Source organism: Lepus europaeus, chromosome 17 (genome assembly GCF_033115175.1).
Source record: "Lepus europaeus isolate LE1 chromosome 17, mLepTim1.pri, whole genome shotgun sequence".
Taxonomy (NCBI): Eukaryota; Metazoa; Chordata; class Mammalia; order Lagomorpha; family Leporidae; genus Lepus; species Lepus europaeus.
This window is the reverse complement of record NC_084843.1, coordinates 33,101,838-33,125,327: the sequence shown is the minus strand read 5'-3', so window position 1 is coordinate 33,125,327 and position 23,490 is coordinate 33,101,838. Positions and strand designations below refer to the sequence as shown.

General features: G+C 39.8%; 3 protein-coding genes across 4 annotated transcripts in view; 1 reads left to right on the top strand and 2 right to left on the bottom strand.

Annotated features, from left to right (window-relative positions):
• The window catches only part of CC2D2B (coiled-coil and C2 domain containing 2B), a 123,641-nt gene that overhangs the window by 6,838 nt on the left and 93,313 nt on the right, over nucleotides 1–23,490 (top strand). Inside the window, exons 3-9 of the mRNA XM_062213940.1 lie at nucleotides 5,521–5,581; nucleotides 6,594–6,670; nucleotides 7,396–7,454; nucleotides 13,627–13,735; nucleotides 17,968–18,166; nucleotides 18,589–18,725; nucleotides 18,820–18,948. Of these exons, the coding sequence (XP_062069924.1) occupies nucleotides 5,521–5,581; nucleotides 6,594–6,670; nucleotides 7,396–7,454; nucleotides 13,627–13,735; nucleotides 17,968–18,166; nucleotides 18,589–18,725; nucleotides 18,820–18,948 (771 nt within the window). The remainder of the gene's footprint in view (nucleotides 1–5,520; nucleotides 5,582–6,593; nucleotides 6,671–7,395; nucleotides 7,455–13,626; nucleotides 13,736–17,967; nucleotides 18,167–18,588; nucleotides 18,726–18,819; nucleotides 18,949–23,490) is intronic.
• On the bottom strand, nucleotides 8,292–11,011 carry LOC133775601 (germ cell-less protein-like 1). The gene has a single exon (XM_062213942.1). It carries the CDS (start codon nucleotides 10,831–10,833, stop codon nucleotides 9,256–9,258), a length of 1,578 nt encoding a protein of 525 aa, XP_062069926.1. The 5' UTR covers nucleotides 10,834–11,011; the 3' UTR covers nucleotides 8,292–9,255.
• On the bottom strand, nucleotides 20,383–22,107 carry LOC133775969 (islet cell autoantigen 1-like protein). 2 transcript variants are annotated; one of them, XM_062214587.1, is made up of 2 exons: nucleotides 20,890–22,107; nucleotides 20,383–20,799 (listed from the first exon to the last, which is right to left on the bottom strand). In XM_062214587.1, the coding sequence occupies exons 1-2, from the start codon at nucleotides 22,066–22,068 to the stop codon at nucleotides 20,692–20,694; spliced, it is 1,287 nt and encodes a 428-aa protein (XP_062070571.1). In that variant the 5' UTR covers nucleotides 22,069–22,107; the 3' UTR covers nucleotides 20,383–20,691. The 2 variants fall into 2 exon arrangements, with proteins under 2 accessions (XP_062070571.1, XP_062070570.1); XM_062214586.1 differs by having other exon boundaries at nucleotides 20,383–22,107.

Sequence of the window (23,490 nt, the reverse complement as noted above, 5' to 3'; positions counted from 1 at the left end):
AGATGTTGTTATACCTTGATAAAGAGTAGAAGTACATGTTTTTAATTGTCTTAGGTGGATACTGAAGTTTAAGAAAGTTTTAAGGACGCATGCTGGTCTGTGATGACCTGATTCAGTAAATGTGACGTATAGTACAGGAATCAGTGGTGGATTCAGAAATTCTTTAAAAAAGTCTGGGCTTGACCGGTGCCGTGGCTCAATAGGCTAACTCCTCCGCCTGCAGCGCCGGCACACCGGATTCTAGTCCCAGTCGGGGTGCTGGATTCTGTCCCGGTTGCCCCTCTTCCAGGCCAGCTCTCTGCTGTGGCCCAGGAGTGCAGTGGAGGATGGCCCAAGTGCTTGGGCCCTGCACCCCATGGGAGACCAGGAGAAGCACCTGGCTCCTGCCATCGGATCAGCGCAGTGCGCCGGCCGCAGCGTGCCAGCCGCAGCGGCCACTGGAGGGTGAACCAACGGCAAAGGAAGACCTTTTTCTATGTCTCTCTCTCTCTCACTGTCCACTCTGCCTGTCAAAAAAAAAAAATATCTGGGCTCTCATGATTATGTGTTGTGTTATAATCATGTTGTTACTCTATGTCTTAATCCAGTTTGTGTTGCTATAATGGTGTAAGTTAAACTGGGTACTTTTTTTTTTTTAACAAAAGAGGCTTATTTACCTCATAGTTTTGGTGGTTCAACAGCCTGGCGCTGGCATTGGCTTCTGAGAGGGGTTTCTGGCAGATAGCATCATGTGACATGAGTATAGGAGTGTGTGCAAAAGAGACAGGTTGTATGGCATGAGAGGAAGCAAGAGACTGGAGATAGTGAATGTTAAGCTTACTTTTATTTATATGCAACAGTCTACTCTCAAGGGAAATAATCTTTCCAGACCCAACCCATTCCCCAAGACCAGCATTAATCCCTTACAATCATGATCATGAAGCAGTTACCTCTCATTTGGTCCCATTTCCTAAAGGTGCGATCACATTTCAACATCATTACTTTAGGGCCCAGGCTTCCAGCACACAAATCTTTAGGTGACAAACCGTATCCAAGCCATGGTATCCAAATCATTTCATTTTTGACATGAATCTGTGTTTTTACTGTGATTGGAAAGCTGATGTGCGTGTGTGTGCATGTGTGTGCATGCGCGCTCGACTTGCTCTTCTCTTTCAACTTCTCATTAGTTTTGGATAGTGTGCATTATTTCAGAAGTCTTTGCTATTAGATTTATTAAGTTTATAATTAAAACCATGGGGGTGGGAGGATGGGATTGGGGGGAAGAAACACTATATCCCTAAAAACTGTACATATGAAATTTGTATTCATTAAATAAAAACCTTAAAAAAGAATTAAAACCAAACTTATATTCCTTGTCATTCTAAAAAGGATTTAACATAGATAGAATAATTTACTTTTAGAATATTGAGATTTTTAAAAGCTAGAAAATAAGAGCTCATATTTTATTTTATTTAAGGTTAACAAATTTCATTCTTTTCATATGTACAGATTTAGGAACATAATGACATTTTAGTGACATTTTTTACCCTACCCTCCTTTCTGCCCATGCTCCCACCCTTCCTCCTCCTCCTTCTCTTATTTCCTCTCTTTTATTTATTTATTTATTTTTTGACAGGCAGAGTGGACAGTGAGAGAGAGAGATAGAGAGAAAGGTCTTCCTTTTTGCTGTTGGTTCACCCTCCAATGGCCGCCGCAGTAGGCGCGCTGCGGCCGGCGCACTGCGCTGATCCGATGTTATTGCCTGCCTTAATTTTTACAATGATCTACTTTTTTTCAACTTTTATTTAATAAATATAAATTTAGAAAGTACAACTTTTGGCCGGCGCCGTGGCTTAACAGGCTAATCCTCTGCCTTGCGGCGCCGGCACACCGGGTTCTAGTCCGGGTTGGGGCGCCGGATTCTGTCCCGGTTGCCCCTCTTCCAGGTCAGCTCTCTGCTGTGGCCCGGTAAGGCGTGGAGGATGGCCCAAGTCCTTGGGCCCTGCACCCACATGGGAGACCAGGAGAAGCACCTGGCTCCTGGCTTCGGATCAGCACGATGTGCTAGCCGCAGCGGCCATTGGAGAGTGAACCAACCGCAAAAAGGAAGACCTTTCTCTCTATCTCTCTCCCTCACTATCCACTCTGCCTGTCAAAAAAAAAAAAAGTACAACTTTTGAATTATAGTGGCTTTTCCCCCCATAACCTCCCTCCCACCTGCAACCATCCCATCTCCCACTCCCTCTCCCATCCCATTCTTCATCAAGATTCATTTTCAATTATCTTTATATACAGAAGATCAACTTAGTATATACTAAGTAAAGATTTCAACAGACTGCACCCACACAGACACACAAAGTATAGAGTACTGTTTGAGTAGTAGTTTTACCATTAATTCACATAGTACAACACATTGAGAACAGAGGTCCTACATGGGGAGCAGGTGCACAGTGACTCCCGTTGTTGATTTAACAATTGACACTCTTATTTATGACGTCAGTAATCACCCAAGGCCTTTCTCATCAGCTGCCAAGGCTATGGAAGCCTCTTGAGTTCACCAACTCCGATCCTATTTAAACAAGGCCATAGTCAAAGTGGAAGTTCTCTCCTCCCTTCAGAGAAAGGTATATCCTTCTTTGATGGCCTGTTCTTTTCCGCTGGGATCTCACTCACAGAGATCTTTCATTTAGGTCATTTTTTTTTTGCCACAGTGTCTTGGCTTTCCATGCCTGCAAAACTCTCATGGGCTTTTTAGCCAGATCTGAATGCCTTAAGGGTTGATTCTGAGGCCAGAGTGCTGTTTAGGGCATTTGCCATTCTATGAGTCTGCTGTGTATCCTGCTTCCTATGTAGGATCACAATGATCTACTTTCAGTTTACTTTATACTCATAAGATTAACCCTGCACTATGAGTTCAACAAATAGTAAGGAGAAAAAACACTGCTCCTCAAAAGTAAAGACAAGGGCTATACACAATTATCAAATCTCAAAATGTCAATTTTCCTCTTACACATTTTGATACTTTATTAGTTACCACAGATCAGGGAAAACATATGGTATTTGTCTTTTTGGGAATGGCTTATTTCACTAAGTATAATGGTTTCCACTTGCATTTATTTTGTTGTAAAAGACAGGATTTCATTCTTTTTTATGGCTCAGTAGTATTCCTTACTATATATTTCTTTATCTAGTCATTAGTTGATGTACATCTGGGTTGATTCCATTTCTTAGCTATTGTGAATTGCACTGCAATAAACATGGGGGTACAGATAACTATTTCATATGCTGATTTCACTTCCCTTGGGTAAATTCCCAGAAGTGGGATTGCTGGGTCATATGGTAGATCTATTTTCAACTTTCTGAAGTATCTCCATACTGTACTAGTTTACAATCCCACCAACAGTGGATTAGGGTACTTTTTCTCCCACTTCCTTACCAGCATTTTTTGTTTGTTGATTTCTGTATAAAAGCCATTATAACTGGAGTGAGGTGAATCATCCTTGGTTTTGATTTGCATTTTCAAGATGGCTGGTGATCCAGAGTATTTTTTCACATGTCTGTTGGCCATTTGAGATTCCTCTTTTTAAAAATGCCTATACATATCCTTTGCCCATTTCTTAACTGAATTGTTTGTTTTGTTGTTGTTTTCTTGAGCCCTTTATAGATTCTGGATATTAATTCTTTATCAATTGCATAGTTTGCATATATTTTTTCCCATTTTATCAGTTGCTTCTTCACTTTACTGAGTGTTTCTTTTGCAGTCCAGAAGCTTCTCAGATTGATGTAATCCCATTTGTCTATTTTGGCTTTGATTGCCTGTGCTTCTGGGGTTTTTTTCTAAGACATCCTTGCCTATACCAATGTCTTGCCAAGTTTCCCGAATGTCTTCCTCTAGTAATTTGATGCTATCAGATCATAGATTTAGATCCTTGAGTTGATTTTTGTATAAAATAGAGGCCTGTTTCATACTTTTGCATGCAGAGATTCAGCTTTCCCAGCACCATTTATTGAAGAGATTGTCCTTGCTCCAGGGATTGATTTTGATCTTTGTCAAAGATTAGTTGGTTGTAGATGCATGGATTGATTTCTGGAGTTTCTGTTCTGTTCCATTGATATGCATGTCTATTTTTGTGCTAGTACCAGGCTGTTTTGATTACAACTGCCCTGTAGTATGTCTTGAAATCTGGTATTGTGATGCCTCTGGCTTTATTTTTATTGTATAGGATTGCTTTAGCTATTTGGGGTGTCTTGTGTTTCCAGATGAATTTTAGCATTGTTTTTATCTAGATCTGAGAAGAATTTTGTTGGTATTTTGATTGGGATTATGATTATGTCAATTGCTTTTTGTAGCATGGCCATTTTGATGATATTAATTCTTCCAATCTATGAACATGGAAGATTTTTTCCATTTTTTTGTGTTTCTTCTTCTATTTCTTCCTTTAATGTTTCATAATTTTCATTGTAGAGATCTTTCACCTCCTTGGTTAATTGTATTACATGGTATTTAATTTTTTTGTAGATATTGTGAATGGGATTGAACTTAGAAGTTCTTTCTCCGGCATAGCATTGCCTGTGTATACAAAGGCTAATGATTTTCGTATCTTACTTTTACATCCCTCCACTTAACCCAATTCTTTAATGAGTTCCAATAGTCTCTTTTGGACCCCCTATGTATGAAATCAACTCATAATGCAAATAGGGATAATTTGAAGAAGTGCTAATGTAATACTGATTTTTTTTATGATAAGACATTTGACCAGAATTACTGGGAAGCAGCCAGAAATATGATTTCAATTTTCGGGGATTCCGTCAAGGTTGGAGATATGGATTTGGGATGCCATGGAAATGTATAAACTCTCCAAAAACTTGGAATATGCTCGCATTTGAACTATAGGGAGAAGTGTAACTATTGAAAAATGCATGATATTAAACTTATTGTACAGAACTATGGATTTTTTCCATCTTACAATAAACATACAAGTATTGTGAATAAAATGAACTGTTATTTAACTTATTGTACAAAACAATGGATTTTTTCCATCTTACAATAAACATACAAGTATTGTGAAAGATGCATGAATACATGACCAGAGAGGTAGGAAGGTGGAGGGTCAGTATATTGAAAGTTTTCAGAAAATAAGGGTGCTCAGCTTTGCCAGATGCTATAATCAGCCAAGTTACAGCTAATGCTGGTATAATGTTGAGTTTTCAAAGTATTTTCAAAATAAGTCTCAAATAAGTCTGATCTCATTTCATGTATCTCATTGATACATGAAAAAGATAATACAGAATACTAAGAACTAATCATTGAACATTTATCATTAAATTGTCCTTTTTATATTAAGAAAGCAATTTCTTAATTTAAAAATCTATATATAAAGAACTCATACATATTAATAAAAAGATAAAATTTAAGAAATCAAGCAAAGGATATAAATGGGTATTTTAAATGAGATGATGTTCCATTGACTGATGAAATTTTAACATATATTCAATGAAAAAACAAAAATACACAAATCAACTCTCCCTACTGTTTTTCAGATGTCAGAAGAGACAAATAATATTGCAGTAGAAGAAATTGTAGATAAGCATCTCCAAAAAGGTTCTCAGTATACCACAACTCTGATATTCTTGGTTTTCATTTTTAAAAGATGTAAATAATTAATCCCACACTAGGGTTTCAGCTGAGAATACAAATTTCTTAAGCAATTAGTTTAAACAGGACTTAAACTTCCTAGATAAATCAAGGTGGGCATAAGGAAATACACAGAAAACTTAATATGTATGATTACCTAAATCCCATTTTTTCTATCTGCAAACATGGAGACTTCATTATTGCTTGAGACTGACAGTAAATATATATATATATATATATATATATACGCACACACACACACATACACACACATAGATTTATACAACCTTTTTCTATACAAACTATACAGCCTTTTCCTTTCTCAATTGCTCTAGTGGATCAGCCAGAATAAATAGATATAAACGGGATAACAGAAAATTACACATGGCTTAGAGTGCACTCAACAGCTGGAGCCTTCGTTATACTCTACAAAGCTATTTCATTTCCCTTTAGAGCTGACAGAAGCAGGGTCAGAAGTATTATACTGATCTTACAAAACTAACATAAATAATTAAAATGGCTGCCTATGGACTTATTTCTCTTCCTTTCAGATTCTTTTCTTTCCATTTAAATCAGGTTGAAGTAACCTAGCTTTAATATTTGTATATCTCATAGAGCTGTAAATAAAGATAAAAATGTTCTGATCTGAGCTTTCTTAGGGAGACTCACTTCAAAGAAAGACCCTGGCCAGTAAAAAGACTCTGGCAGTAAAAGAAGGTGACAGAGGGCACAGAAGTCATCACAAAGGGAAACAAAATTTAGTCCTGATCATGGGTGAATGCATTGATTCCAAATGGAGGAAGGGGAAGGACATCCATGCGTGTTGGGTTCTAAGTTTTCATGGGACAGTGACCCAGTCTTCATACTTGTCATGATCCTTAGATGTACATGCAGTTAAGGTATTTAAAGCTTTTGTTGCTATTGCTGTTTAATGATAAGAAAGTATTGTAAACTCTATATTATATTGGTTTCCTGATAGATTTAGATGCAGAAGAAAATCAAAACATAATAGACACATTGAGAGGCAAAGTAAGAGAAAAGCTAAAAAATGCTAAGGTAATGCTTTTTAAACTTTTCTTGTTTTTAAAATTGCTTTTTAAATGAAACTGCATAATAAACTTCTTTTTGGACAAAAAAAGGATGAAGGGCAAGCATTTAGCTGGTGGTTAGGATGTTGGCTCATATGCCTGTGTACTACATTGGAGTACCTGGCTTCAGTTCTTGACTCTAGCTTCCTGCCGATATGAACCATGGGAGGCAGCAGTGATGGCTCAGCTGATTGGTTCCCTCCCACCCATGTGGAAAACCTGGGGGCATTGCAAGTATTTGGGAGTAAACCAGTGGATGGGAGCTCTCCCCGCCCCCCCAGCAAGCTATCTCTATCTATCTCTCCCCCTCTAACAAGCTATCTCTATCTCTATTTGTAGCTCTATCTCTGTCTCTCTGCCACCTACTCAAATTTTTAAAAAGGAGAGAGCTGAAATTCAGTCCTAATATAGCTTCTTAATTCCATAAAATTTCAAGTTGTTTCCCATGTTTTTTCCCCTTTTCTATCATAAAGTCCCTATAATGTCAAACCTAAAGCCAAGAAAAGTTAAATGATTTGATTGTAGTAATTATACATGACATCTCAGGGAAATACACAACATATGTGTGCACATACACACATATACTTTTTTAAAGAAGCACATTGAGAAATCTTGATTTTTAGACATTTTGGAAAAAGATTCATGAGCTCAATATGTCTGTTTCTGTAAAGATTTATTTATGTTGTGTTTCAGATAAATCAAGGTGAAAAATCTTCAACTCAGCTGTTCGTTGATACTAAGCTACATCAATGGTCTAAGGTGAATAACTGTTTTAAACTTAAAGTAGCTTTAATGACATAAACTTTCCGATACAGATTTTGTTTTGAAACTCAATATATAGTAGTATATTTGAAATTTAACATGACAAAAATATTCATATTTGGGGGTAACTATGTTATTTAGAGTATGGGTGAAGGAACTATAACAAAAAGATGTAAGATAAAATGTCTTAATTAAGATACATGCTTTACTTCTATATTTTGTAACTGTTAAGTAGCCCAGACTCTGCAGGACAGTTCTGCCATCTTCAACATATGGTTTTCATCTCTGTGAGTCCATGGCAAAACTCCAGTGATTTCATATTCTGGGTAAAAGGAAAAGAGAGGAAAGAGGCAAAGGAGTGCAGATTGGTCTTAATGGATAAAGAATTGCAAATCGCACACATCATTTCAGTGAAAGGACCTTAGGAAAAGTATCTAAGTATCCAGCTAAAAGTAAATTCTTTTATCAAAGGTTGGGGGGAAGACCATAATGAACAACTAGTAGTTTCAGCCAGAAGCACCTAGAGTATTTAACTCTTCAAGTTGTAAAATGCAAGGAATGTTGTTTTTTTTTTTTTTTCAAGTTTTTTTCTGATCCATGTTATATAACAGCTTATTTATTTTTTCCAAATGAACATTTATTATTTGCACAGATACATAAAAATGATTCCCATTTTAAAAAACATACTAAAAATATACATTAACCATAAAAGTACTTACTCTGGCTGGAAAGAAAATGAGCATGGCTATTTTCAAACAGCAATAAACAAAAGAAACCAACATATATAAATCAGGACATGTGTACATACCATTTTTGACAAAAATAAATCCTATTTTTACATTAATGCTTTATTATCAGCTTCTACATTAGATCCTCTGACCTTATTTACATTTACTATGAAATTTCTATTAGCATGTATAACTCAAAGGCACTCAATTCAGAGGTTATAAAGTCCTGAGCTTAAGTAGGAAATAGGGTTCCCAACTAAAACTTGAACATAAATAATTCTAAAGATCACAGAATATGAAAACATTAAAAAGTGTGATATCTGTTACATAAATAACTCATAACCTAATAATAGTATACAGAATGTAAAAGAAAAGACCATATAAGGCAAAGGAATATCCTAAGAATCAAACTGATTTTTCCCTCATTCAAGTTTATCTGAAGGTCTGAAGCTGATTTTTATTGTTAAAATCCTAGGGAAAAAAATCATGAAAATGCTTAACTTTAAAAAAATGTTCCTCCACTTAGTCTCCAAAAATGGTGAAAAAATTTAACAAATAAAAACATATTGGAAAGATAATACACTAAAAGGAGGAATCATAAAGAACAGTTGAAAAAGGAGAGCTCTAATGCACCATTTGAAAGTGTATTTCTAGCTTGCCAAATTATTCCCTTATCATTCTTTTAGCCAATAAAAATAAATTTATGGATGTATAAATGAGATTCATCAACATTAGGCAAGAAGAGTTTAAGTTAAAAACTAAATCTTTACTTTGTTGCAGAGAAATGTGAAATTTACCTACAGCAATTTTCTACTGATGCTAAATGATGACTTGACATCTTTATAACATAAATGGTTTGACAGATATTTTCTTGGTTTTAAAATGCTTTTTCATATATGCATAGAAATGTAATGAGGGTAGGGATAATCTTCTGCATTGTCTGCACAGTTCATAAGGCCTTTGTCATTGTTAGTCACCTTAGGTGTGAATATCAATAGGGCCATTAAATTAAAGCTGGCCTAGTAAGTTTTCAAAGTGCTATTATTTCCATCTGATGAGATCCTCAGTTTTCTGTATTTTCTGGGAGAAGATTATTTTCAGTTCTTTTTTCTGATGATATATACAAGAAGTTACAGCAGATATACAAAGGGAAGATCAGAAGCCTGCTGTCCAGGTTCATCACCACTTGCTCCTGATCCTTTTCAAGTGTAAGTATTTGATAGCCAGTTGTTCTACTACATATTAGTTTCCCACTACTGTCAAAAGAAGCCAAAAGTAATCTAAATGCTATGCTCCTTCGAGGCTGCAGGCTGACAGATCCACTACATGGCTGGTTCAGTGTATTGCGTTTGAAAATGATGTATCGATTGGTGTATGTCACAAGTAAGTCAAAGCCGAAGTTAAAACCTGTCCACCGCCAGCAGTATTCACCATCTTTTGTAAGCTTTCTACCACATCTCATGCTGTTTCCCTCTAGCTCTTCTTTATTGATTTCTTGAGGCCCCACTTCACTGTCTTGTTCTGCACGGAGCATGGCAAGCCACTGTTGTTTATACACACAAGACAGCCATTCTGAAGGTACTAGGGAATCTTGTTCAATAATTTTTGCAGAAGCCAGATCACTAATAATATATTGTAACCTTAAATGTCTGAATACTGACACAAATGGTTTTCCTTGCTCAGTTTCAAGGAAGGTCATACCTTCAAAATCTTTTTTTCGCTTAGAAAACCAGACATCTGTTTCTGTCAAAAGTTGTTTTAGAGATCCATTCCATGAAGGCACAAGTTGAAGGAACATCCACTTTTTAAGAGCTGTGTATACATCCATCTCCACTTGCATCACAAATAAGTTAGATGAACCAATGAGCTGTTTCATGACATTTATACTGAGTTCTTTAAAAAGTTCTACATTTTGGTGAGTCATTAAATTATTTAAAAGCCATTCAAGGCACTTTTTCTTAACGGAATCTAATCCATAGGTCCCTGCTGATGTGTAATAGCCACACACAGTTTTCACATTAATTGTTTCCTTCATTGTCTCACCACACTGCTGTATTAAACCATCCAATTGCAGCATACAAGCTGCTGCCAAAATGGCAATAACTCGACTGGGCTTTATTAAGACATCATCTCGATACAATGACCCAAATGCAACCTGCAGTGCTTCTATATCAATATTCTGGTCAGGAATCTCCAATTCAATAATATTCATGTTTGATTCTTTCCAAGAACCACTGAACATACTAGAAAAGTAGCCAGATTGACATAAATATATTTTGTGTAAGCTCCACTCTTCTCCTAGAGCACAAATCTTAATGTCACTATTTTCACCATTCAAAAATAACGTTTGGTAAATATATTTGGATGTACTCTTTAATTTTTTCCTCCGAGGGGTGTTGAGGAGCCGCTGCTGCTCATCCCCTTCGTCCTCATCGTCGTCTGTCTCGGAGTTGGGGTGATAGTAGAAGGCCCCGCTGCTCTGCTTGCGCTTACGGCTGACCGGGTAGTAGAAGAAGCCGTGACCAGACGCGTCGCCTCCAGTTTCGGGCCTTCGGGCCAAGCCCCCGGGCCCGGGCCCCGGCTCCTGCTGGGCTCGGGCTCGCCCAGGGTGGCGCAGAACTCGGCTGCTCAGCGAGCCCATGGGACACGGCTCCCCGGGACTTCAGGGAGCGCACCTCAGGGATCCCAGAGGAGAGGGTCTCCCGCCATGGCCCGGCCGCCGCCGGCCTCCCCGCAGCTCAGGTGCCTACACTGCCACCTTCTCACGCGCAGCCCCAACCGTTGCAGCGGACGCTACCACCTCCATCCCCGCCCCGCCCGCAGCGTCCGGCTGCGCGGCGCGCCAGGACCGCAGGGCAGGAATGTTGTTTTTAAATTTGTCTTGTGTACTGTGCCCTGCTCAGGTCCTTAAAATTCATTTTACTTAGGGGTAGTCATTTGGCTTATTAAATTGCTGTTTTGGATGCCTGCCTCCCATATCAAAGTGTACAGGATCAAGCCCTGGCTTTGCTTCCAAATTCAGTTTTCTGCCAATGTATACACTGGTAGGCAGCAGGTGGTGCCTCAAGTAGTTGGTTCCTGGGCCTCGGACTGGTCCACCCCTGGCAGTTACAGACATTTAGGGAATGAACCAGCAAATGGGAGCTCGTTCTCTCTCTCTCTCTCTGCCTCTCAAATAAAAAAGTTTCCTAAATGAATCTTAATTATATTTAAAAGCAAAAGCAGATTAAAAAGAATGTTTATGTACATATTATTTATTCAACATATGAATAAAATCATGCTTATATTGTATTTAACCATGAATAGTAAAAAATATGAATAGTTTAAAAATTCTCAAAGTTTAACAGTTGAATATCAAGCAAAGAGTTAAAGAGAAGAGGAATTGGTTTCGATGCATTTCTATACAAACCACTAGACTCTCAGGAAGTAGAGGATTTTTTTTTAATTTTTATTTTATTTTATTTTTTTATTTTTGACAGGCAGAGTGGACAGTGAGAGAGAGAGAGACAGAGAGAAAGGTCTTCCTTTGCCGTTGGTTCACCCTCCAATGGCCGCCGTGGTAGCGCGCTGCGGCCGGCGCACCGCGCTGTTCCGATGGCAGGAGCCAGGTGCTTATCCTGGTCTCCCATGGGGCGCAGAGCCCAAACACTTGGGCCATCCTCCACTGCACTCCCGGGCCATAGCAGAGAGCTGGCCTGGAAGAGGGGCAACCAGGACAGAATCCAGCGCCCCGATCGGGACTAGAACCCGGTGTGCCGGCGCCGCAAGGTGGAGGATTAGCCTAGTGAGCCGCGGCGCCGGCCCAGGAAGTAGAGGATTTTAACAAGTGGTTTGGAGTTGAGCAGAGAAAATGAGAAGTAAATATACTCTATTATATAGACAGTTCATGTATACTGCATTGCTGCCAACTGAGTAACTTTTAGGGTTAGAATATAAGAAAAGCTTTTGTATTTTATATATATATTTTTTAATTCTTTGAGTCCTCATAACAGAGCTTTCCTTTTCATTATAGAATTTGTTCTTTTATAAACTTGCATTAAAACAGTTTGTGTGGGTACAAACTGATGAAATCTTTACTTAGTATATACTGAATCGATCTCCTGTATATAAAGATAATTGAAAATGAAAAAAATCTTGGTGTTAAATTGGAAATTACATAGAAAATTAATCAATTTTTTTAAAAAAATATCATGTAGGATCTCTGTCATTAATGTGCTGTACACTGTGATTTAATGCTATAACTAGTACTCCAACAGTATGTTTCACTTTATGTTGCTATGTGAGGGCAAACTGTTGAAATCTTTACTTTATATATACTAAACTGATTTTCTGTATATAAAGAGAATTGAAAATGAATCTTGATGTGAATGGAAGGGGAGAGGGAGTGGGAAAGGGGAGGGTTGCAGGTGGGAGGGAAGTTATAGGAGGGGGAAGCCATTGTAATCCATAAGCTGTACATTGGAAATTAATATTCATTAAATAAAAGATTAAAAAAACCAGTTTGATTTAATATATGTGTATGAGTAAGCAGTGATGTCTTACATTTCAAAGATCCAGACTTTACAAGATTAAAAAAGGAAAGCTTATTTATGAGCAAGTTTATAACTAAGAATATGCCACTTTTAAGACTTTTAATTAGGGGCCAGTGCTTTGGCAAACAGGTTAGTCCACCACCTGTAGTTCTAGCATCCCATATGGGTGCTGGTTCTAATCCCAGCTGCTCCACTTCCAATCCAGCTCCCTGCTAATGTGCCTGGAAAGGCAGCAGAGGGTGGCCCCAAGTGTTTGGGCCCCTGCACCCAAGTGGGAGACCTGGAGGTAGCTCCTGACTCCTGGCTTCACCCTGGCCCAACCTCAGCTGTTGCAGCCATTTGGGGAATGAACCAGCAGATGGAAGACCCTTCCTCCCTCTCCCTTTTCCTCTTCCTCTCCTTCTCCTCTCCCTCTCCTTCCTCTCCTTATCCTCCTTCCCCTCCCCCTCTTCCCCTTTTTCTGTAACTTTGCCTTTCAAATAAATAAAATAAATCTTAAAAAAAGACTTTTTAATTACCTATAACTCCACTAAAGATTAAGGAGTGAGGTGGTACTTGTGCATGTATCCAAGCACATGTGTGCTTGAGAGGACCAGAAAAGAAGAGGGAGAAAAAATTTGACCTGAGCTGGCATTTCAATTAAACTTTGAGCTGAGGAAATAGTTTAAGAAGAGAGGATATTTTAACTCTGTTTTGGTTCCTATTGCAGTCACAAGAATATTTTAAAATAAACAAACAAAAAAAAAACCCCTCATGAATCAACCAGTCTCAAAGCTAAATATAACTTGATATTCTTTGTTCTACTTTTCCTTCTTTATTAATAAGATAATTAATGTTTACCATATTATAAAAAGGTATTTCCATCACTTATAAGCAGGAAAATAATTCGTTTCAACCTTAAGTAGTGATTTATTATTTAATCCACAGAATGAGGTCTTGTTGGATGAAGGTCTTTCGTTTTTCATTCTGAGTGGTGAAGAAGACTCTGCTTTGGGTCAGTCTTCAGAACAGGTTGGATTTGTCCCCTCCTATAACTTCACTCTTGAGAAAATGACTCTTCATTACGGGAGATGAAAGTTTTACTTCTGAGGCTTCTTACCTTTGCATTGACTGTTCATACCTAATATTTATTGAGTGCTTACCGGATGCCCAACAATATACTAAGTTCTTTTTTTTTTTTTGACAGGCAGAGTGGACAGTGAGAGAGAGAGACAGATGAGAAAGGTCTTCCTTTGCCATTGGTTCACCCTCCAATGGCCGCTGCGGCCAGCGTGCTGCGGCCAGCACACCGCGCTGATCCGATGGCAAGAGCCAGGTGCTTCGCCTGGTCTCCCATGGGGTGCAGGGCCCAAGTACTTGGGCCATCCTCCACTGCACTCCCTAGCCACAGCAGAGAGCTAGCCTGGAAGAGGGGTGACCAGGACAGAATCCAGCGCCCCGGCCGGGACTAGAACCCGGTGTGCTGGCGCTGCAAGGTGGAGGATTAGCCTGTTGAGCCACGGTGCTGGCCTACTAAGTTCTTAAAGTGAATTGTGTCTTTCAGGTCTCATAATGAGCCCCTGTAGGGCAGATATTATAATCTTTATTTTTAAGTGAGGAAACTGAGACACAGAGGGTTGCGCACTGAGAGAGCTGTGAAGTACAGGCTGTCGGCTTCAACGCCTGTTCTTGTTTATTGTTCCTCTCCTTCTCATCAGGTGTTGCACATTGTGCTCCATATCAGCATTACTCATCATGGATTCCCCAATCTCTATCCCACTCAGTCCCATTCTTGTCCCTTCTAATTTCTGTCAGTTCTTCCCAGTCCTTCTCAAACTCCTCAGTCTCCCTGTGGCCCTGTGGTAGGTTGTCCTTCCTCCAATAAGAGTACCAATGAGTTTCATGGGTCTATCTCTCATCTCCTCCTAACTTGTCAGTCTCACCAGTTTCCCTCTATGCTCCTGTCTCTATGTCCTTTTTCCAATTTCTCCGTACCTTTAAATCTCCACAGTGTTCTTGAGGCTCGTGCCACCCAGTACCTCTGTTCCAAATTGTCCCAGCTCATGTCTTCTGACATCTGTCAGTCATTTCCAGATTCCTCAGAGCCTCTTTTCAAGTCTCTTTTTGGTGCCCATTTGTTCCTACTTATCACCCAGACTCTTTCAATCCCCTTTCTTTGAATTTTGCGCCTTTCCTTCCTTTAATTGTTGTTTTTTTTCCATAATATAACACTGTTTTTTAAATTTTTGAACAAGTAGAAACTTAATGCAGGAAATGAAGAAAAAGAAAATGAAGTCACTGAAATCTTCCACCCTGAATAACCACTAGATTATTTTTATATATTTTTCTGTGCTCATCCTTGTGCATGAATGCATAGTTTTATATAAACACCATCATAGTAGTAAATGACAATTCCATTTTCCCAATTGCTCAGCCAAACCTTGGTGTCATCTTTGATTTCTTTTTTTACTCAACATGCCTATATCCAATTCATCACAAATTCTTTTGGTTCTACATTCAAAGTATTGCAGAATCTGGCCCACTTTTTGTTACTTTCAATGGTACTGCCCTAGTTTAACCCCCCATAATCTGTCATTTGGATCATTGCCAAACTTCCTCTTTGTATTTATTATTTCCCTTTTAGTCTACATTTAATACCCTACAGTATTCAGTGTGATCCTGTTAAAATCTGAGACAGACCATTCTTTTGCTTATACCTTCTGGAGGTTTTCTATCTCACTTAAAATAAGAGCTGAAGTTCTTGGAGGGGCCTTCAAGGCATATATGACCTGGTCCCCTTGGTGTCTCCCTCATTTCATTTCATTTCATTTCATTTCATTTCATTTCATTTCATTTCTTATTACTTTCCCCCTTTCACTAACTCCAGCACATTAGCTTCTTTCTTCTTCATTACTTACACTATGCTCTTGTCTTAACAGTCTTTGCACCTGTTTATCTGCCTAGAAAATTCTTCCTTTATCCTAGTTCTCTACCCCTCACCAACTCTGGGTCTATGTTGAAATGCCATATGATCAAAGATACTGTGTTTGACAACAGTATCTGAAATAATATCCCTCAATTCACCCAGCCCAGTGTCTGCTATTTCTTTACCATGTTTTTTTTTTTCCTAACCCTTATCACCATCTAAAATATTTTTTTGTCAATTTGTTTATTTTCTTCCTGAAGCATAGTAGACACTCAATGAATATTTGGGTAAATATTGAATAAATGGGTATCAAACATGCTCATGCACTTGAATGACAAATCACCTGACTTCATAGCACTCCACTATTTGGGTTGAAGAATAAACATTTCTGGGAAAACAAAAGAAAGCCCGGTCTCTAATCCTCCCACCCAGCAGAGTATGCCAGGACCAGGGGTTGTGGTTTGGGCTGCCTTTCCTTCTCATGGGGTGAGCTTGAGAGAAATTAGGTTGGTAAGGGTTTGAGGTGAGACAAATGACATATACTGAGCATGAGGAAGTTTAGAAGTGAGCTTTTTAGAGGGGTTTTCTGGAAAATCCATATACTTGGTGACTTTAAGGTCCACAAAAAATTACTCTCCCCATCACAGAGAAGAGAAAGCTCCTATAATATGAGAGGCTGAGTTTGCCAAGACTCTGCTTCTTGCTAGGAGAGGAGCCCTGGTCCCAAATATCTCATCTGGGCGACCTAGAGTAGGTCTGAGGTTACTTTCATATGGTTCTTCTTTTCACACTGATCCAAAGCCGGGAGCCAGGTGCTTCTCCTGGTCTCCCTGGGGTGCAGGGCCAAGCACTTGGGCCATCCTCCACTGCACTCCCTGGCCACAGCAGAGAGCTGGCCTGGAAGAGGGGCAACCGGGACAGGATCGGTGCCCCGACCGGGACTAGAACCCGGTGTGCCGGCTCCGCAGGCGGAGGATTAGCCTATTGAGTTGCGGCGCCTGCCCACATTTAGAATCTTCTAAGAGATGTCCCATGTCCATATCCTCTAAATCTTGCTCCCAAATATTGGTGTCATACCTTGTTTGAATTCTAAAAATGCTTCCCCAAAGATTTCTAGATATAAAATATTTTCTTGATTTCCTCACAGGGTTGGAAAGGATGTGATGCTATGATCACTTGCTGTGAACCAGGGTAATGCTTACAAGCATTACTTATTACTTCTGTTAGTGTCAGTCAGGACCATGTAAGGTCCTCTAGTCGAAGGAATTCTGTGTTTAATTGTTTTTATTATTTATTCTAAATGTATGTTTTTGAGAATTGAAGTATGTGCATGACTCACAGTACTCTCTTTCTTTAAAATATATAGATTTCAAATTAGATAAGTAAAGAAATTGAAAATAAGCTGAGTTCATTTAGTGAACAAGTTCATATTAATTTTCTGGTCATAAAATAAGAAATAGCATGTAATATTTAGTAATTTATGCTTCATCCCTATATTCCATATATACATTTCAGAATTTCACTGTAATCACTGTATTCTTTGATACTGAATCTTTTCTTTCATTTAGTTTTCCTTAAATGCCTTATAGAAAACAGCATACCAGTACCAAATCATTTTAGATATTGCTATTCTCTGACTGATGAAGATAAAAGGAGAAGAGTTAAGGCCACATGGCCTGATGTGTTTTGACTCTGCCCCACACTTTGCATTCTCAATAGTTGAAAATAATTTTAATGTTTTAGCGTTTCCATAGAGCAGAGCAGGAGGGGCTTAAATTATAATTCTACTTCAGCAGACTCTCATTGGAGAATTCCAAATATAGGCTATAGCAAAATCATATTGTATACATTAAATGAGTTCCTCTATGGTGAAATTTCATTACAATTAGTTTCAGCTAGAATTTGATTTAGGTGGCTTACATAAAAAAGACTGTCCAGAGGGGCTGGTGTTGTGACACAGTGGGTTAAGCTGTATTCCGATTCAGCTTCCTGCTGAGGTTCTTGGGAGGTTAGCAGAAGATGGCCCAAGGACTTGAGCTCCTACCACCCATGTGGGAGACTAGGATGCAGTTCCTGTTTCCTGGCTTTGGCCTGGCTGTTGCAGCCATTTGGGGAGTAAACTGGCAGATAAGATCTCTCTCCTCCCTCTCCTCATCCTTCTCTCTCTTCCTCTCTATATCCCTCTCTCTGTCACTCTGCCTTTCATATAGCTAAATAAATCCCTTAAAAAAGTAAAAAAGACTGTTCACAGTTAAGGTTCTAGTATATTTTATAGTCTTTATATTTATCATTGGAAACAATCATATTGTATATTTTTTTCTTTTTTTGTCTTCAACAGAGATCAGGAAATGATAGTTACCCTAAATACTTTTCACTTGGTGATAATTTACAAAATATTGCTGAGGGTCAAGATGAAGATTTTATGGAAGAAGTCATTTTTACAGACTTACTTGAGGTAAAAGCTGCTGAATATGAAGATGATCAGGAACAAATGAAAAAACAGGCGACAAATATTTTTGTACCAAGTTGTTCTCCAGGTAATATTTTTTTCCAATGAAATATTCAAGTCTTTAATAATATTATAGAATAGTAGCTTCTATGTATGCTGGATAAACAAAAAGTACTGATTTAAACTTATAACAAGTTTTCTATGTTTTCATACCTTCTGTAAGTTAAGGAAATTAAGAGAACTCATTCATCATATATGTATATATCATACTTCAAAAAGTTCATAGGAAAATGGAATTAAAGATAAGTTTATTGTGGTACAAACACATTTGAGATCCATGAAGTTTTTCCATAATATACATTTCCATGAACTTTTTGAAGATCCTGGTGTGTGTGTGTGTGTGTGTGTGTATTACACACTGCTATACTTCATTTGTAAGGTCTGATAATAGCTCCTTTATGCTTCATATTTGGTCAATATTAGTTTAACTAATTAAATTTTGTTACTAAGTGATCAGCCAGCGTAAACTGCCAAAAAATATGATGCCACGCATTTTAGAAGATGAAGGATTCTATATTCAGAGAAAGCCAGAAATATGTAAGAAAACCTGCAACAAGATGGAAAATCGCCTGCTTAAACTAGATGAGGCAAGTGCAAGAGCTAACAAACCACTGGATGATAGTATATTGTATTTGTTCAGTGAAATATTTAATTACTGTATTTCTTAAATGTTTTTGATAGGGAAAGTATTGGTTTGAAGAGAATGGAGAAATAATGTCATTACCTTCACCTATTAGGCAGTCATGGAATTTCAGACTAAATATAAGCAAAGAATCTTTAAATCCAACACTAAAGACCATATACAGGAAGGTAACCAACAGTATTTTACTTGTAACTATGATTAGAATTTTTGTACTATCAGTTACAACTTATGTTTTTGTGATGTTGATTTACCCTTTAAAGCTATTGTCTTGTATAATGTTAGAACTATAATGAAATGTTAAGTAGAAGTTAAAATTGTATTTTAACAAATATTGCAGGCCAGCGCTATGGCTCACTAGGCTAATCCTCCGCCTGCAGTGCCGGCACACCAACTTCTAGTCCCGGTCGGGGCGCTGGATTCTGTCCCAGTTGCTCCTCTTCTAGTCCAGCTCTCTGCTGTGGCCTGGGAGTGCAGTGGAGGATGGCCCAGGTCCTTGGGCCCTGCACCCCCATGGGAGACCAGGAGAAGCACCTGGCTCCTGGCTTTGGATCAGCACAGAGCACCGGCCGCAGTGACCACTGGGGGATAAACCAACGGAAAAGGAAGACCTTTCTCTGTCTCTCTCTCTCACTGTCCACTCTGCCTGTCAGAAAAAAGAAAAAAGAAAAAAAACAAAAACAAATATTGAATGACATGAAGAAATGCTCAAGACAAATTATAAAGTGAAAAGCTCAGAATACAAAAATATACATGATCCTAATTTTATAAAATAGATATCGAGTGAGTGAATGAATGAATAGTATTTGGGCTATCATTTTAATTTCTACCACTATAGATTACTCTTACTTATTTGTTTTGTGTGTTTTACATAAAATAGGTACTCTGTGTTGTGTGGAGCAGTTGTTTGCTCATTTTTGTTGTTGTATAGAACTCCATTATATACAAATACAATTATATATCCTTTTTGCTTTTGAACGATATAAGTTGCATCCAGTTGTTGGCTATTACTAATAGCACTACTAGGAAAGTTTTGCACATATATTCTGATAATTTTATGTATATCCTTTTTGCATCGGGTAATATCTCAGAGTAGAAGTACTGTGTCATAGCTTTATCTGTGTTCAGTTCTATTATATGGTGTTACTTTCCCAGAGTGGCTTGTACCAAATTCGACAAATTCCAGATGCTTTATATTCTTGCCAACACTTGGTATTGTCTGTTAAATTATTTTAATTAATTAATTTATTTATTTGCTTGCTTGTTATTTTTTTTATTTATTTTTATTTTTTTTAATTTTTTTCCCCCATGAAGATTTAATAATGGAATCGGAGAGTGTCCATGATTTTCCATGAGAGGTAACATTACACTTTAGCCTCCGAATGGAGAAGAGTACAAGGTTCTTTGTGATTCATATAGCAATTGAGTGCTCAGACTCACTGTGCCTTGCTAACAAAGACACCTGGTCTGCCTCTAGTGCTGTTTTCTATAACAAGACATCCCCCCTCCCCTTACTATTTAAAAACCAGCCCCCAAACCACAACCCAATTTCATGCTATCTTATCCACGTACAGAATTCATACCAGCAAGACAACTTAAACATCTTTCCAAAGAAATAACTTCAACTCCTATTGACAGAATTATCCCGAGCTGTCATTGTGACAAAAACGTTGGTATCTAAGTATTGCAGCCTCCGTAATTTCTAACATTTTCCACATAAAACCAATTCAAGCTATTAATGATATACTGAATCTATTCAAATGCAGTCCTTACCATCTGTCTAAAGTTGGCCGAGAGGTGTTATATTCACAAACACCATAATTTTGTGTGTGGGTTACAAAGAAATTCCTTTCCACAAAGGCAATATGTTGCAAAATTGATGTCTCAAGGCCATGAAAATGACACAACTTCAGTCAAGCATTGAGAAGCTCATCATCTGAGTGTCCAATAGCATCTGGGTTTGAAAGTGGATCCAAGTCTGCAAATAGATTGAACCAGGCTGACATGTCTTGGTTACCATTCTTGGAAGATCTTGTTAATTTCTTTGGACTCTGTGAAGGCACTGGCTGGTTATCACTGTGTAAAAGAGGAAGTTCTGATCGCTCTTGGACCCAGCTGTTGAACGCTCCGGCAGCATGGAGGCCAAGGTCAAAGAGCTGGGAGGGGAGGAACTGAGACGCGTGAGCGAGAGGCTCGGGCCCCACGGGAGACTCCTGGGGCGCGAGGCTGGCATGGGGGCTCCCAGAGGCCGTCTGGCCCTCCGGGGGGGATTCACCCGTGCCCGAGGAGCTGGGGCTCAGGATGCTGTTCAGGAACGAGAATTCCTTCTCAAAATCTTCTCCTTCCAGTGAATCCACAGGCAGATCTTTTGCAACTGCTGGCTCATTCCCTAAGCTCACTTCCTCAACTGACAATGCTAACTTGTGGAGGTTTTTGCTAAGAAAGCTGCTTTCTGTTTGTTCTTCTTTGTGGTCTTCAATAAGCTTGCTTGGAGTGTCTTGTAGTCGCTTGAGTGCTACAAAATCACATGGATGGCAGACAGCGCAGGTCCCATGGATCTGGGACATGCTTCGAGCTGTTTTCTCCCAGAATCCAAGTAGTATTCTCTGGTAGGTAGTGAGTGAATGGGATAACATATTGCAGCGACTAGCTCCAAGCAAATCCACTTTCTGACAAACATCCATCTTTAACTTGTCATAAGAAGCTTTGCTATTTCTCACTTGGACCTGTACTTTTCGGAACTTCTCCATTTGTTTTAAGGTATCTGGGTCCAGTTCTTGGGATACATCTTTCATCCACAGCAGAGCGCCTCTGTATTCTGTGCGTGCCTGCTCCATCCGATTAATTGTCATCAAGGTGTCAGACACTGCCCTTTGGCTGAACGTGGCCACTTCTTGCTTAAGACGAGACAGGGGAGTACACAGGGCCAATCTTTGCTTGGCTGAAGAACAGAGTGCTCTGCCAGTGGCATCCATCATTTTGCCAGCTTGAGTTGCATCCCGTTCTGCTTGAAACTTTAAAAAGAGGCCTAGCTCATTTTCTTCCTCTGATATAACATTGAGTCTTAGCTGATATTTCTCGACTATCTTCAGAAGTTCAGTGCATGTCTCTTGAATGGAGCGAAAAACCTCAAGTTTAGCATCCAGGTCCGCGTCGGACGCCACCACGTGCTCGTCCTCCTTCCTGCCCGTCGCTCTGATGAAGACCTGCTTGGTTTTCCAGTATTTCTTTTGCATCCTGCTGACGACTGTTGGCTGCTCTTCTGCCCTGTGCTGCCCAAAGGAGTCCATGGGGTGACTGTTATCTCTGGAGGCGTCCCCACGGATTGCAGCCCATTACAATTAATAGGGAATTTCAAATCAGTTGGAGAGGGATATATTATTCAACATCTCGTATTAAGACGATTTTCTATCCATCATTAGGAGACTTATTTTTGGCCGACAAATGTATAATTAACTCTCCCTAAAGGATGAGGCACCTGTGGCTACTCCATAAATATTGATGTGAAGAGGATTAAAGTAATATCGCCTTACAGTACGTTGCCGCGACGCCAGAGCCGCGCCGCGCCGCTCCTCCGCCGCCTCGGGTGGCGCTCGGCCGCGCGGGGGTCGGTCCCGACACGCGTTCCGGCGGCCACCCGCGAGCCCCGCGACGCCGCCGGTGCCCCTCCGCGCCAGTGCGTGGAGGTGTCGGGCTCCGCTGCGGGAGGCGGGGACTGCAACCCCGCGCCCGCGTTTGCGCCCGCTTGTGCTCTAGCAGAACCCCGCTGGGGGCCCGGCCCCGCACCACCCCCTGTCCTGCTTGTTTATTTAAAAGACAGAGTGACAAAGACAGAGAGATTCCATTCATTGATTCATTCCCCAAATGGCCACAACAGCCAGGTCTGGGCCAAGATGAAACCAGTAGCCGGGGACTCCATCCTTGTCTCCCACATGTGTGACAGGGGTCCATGTACTTGGACCATCATCTGCTGCCTTCTCAGGCATATTAGCAGGAAACTGGATTGAAAGCAGAGCAGCTAAGGCTTGAATCAACATTCCAACATGGGACGCCAGCATATCAAGTGTAGCTTAACCTGCTGTATCACACTGCTGATGTCTTTTCTGTGTTGAAGTCATAACCATTCTGGTGGATATGAGGTATTTCAGGGCCAGTGCTGTGGCGTAGCAGGTAAAATATCTTCTTAGGAAAGAAAAGGGCTTATTTTGGCTCACAGTTTGGAGGTTCACAGTCCCAGGCTGGCAGCCATGTTGGTTAAAGTATCTGGTGATGCCCTGCCAAGGATGGCAGAGGGACGATCGCAAGGGGAGAAGGTAGCAGACAGACAGGGAGCAATGGCCTTCATCTGCTCTCTGTGCAGTCTGTCCTCCTCATGCAGCACGATTCAGTCATGGTCTCCAATCTATCAGCATAATCCAATCGAACCACTTTCCAAGGCCTCGTCTTCAGACACCATAATTAGATTAGGTTCCAGCCACAATCCATTAATACAAGAGTCTGAGGATTAAGACTTATTAATGTTTGTCCTCGGGGGACAGACAGGCCTGCCAGGACCCCCACTCAGACAGGTTGGGTCCTGGGGGGACTGCTTCTTCCGGCCCCCACCCCTGACCTTCCTTGCCTATGTTCCACCCCGTCAGCTCTCACTGCTACAGCCATGTTGGACCAGATGGTGAGGAAAGGCGTAGCTGCCCCCGACCCCAGAGGGGTTG

Coding starts and splice junctions, on each gene's coding strand:
- LOC133775601 (XM_062213942.1), bottom strand. CDS start 10,833: ATGGGCTCGCTGAGCAGCCGAGTTCTGCGCCACCCTGGGCGAGCCCGA.
- LOC133775969 (XM_062214586.1), bottom strand. CDS start 22,068: ATGGACTCCTTTGGGCAGCACAGGGCAGAAGAGCAGCCAACAGTCGTC.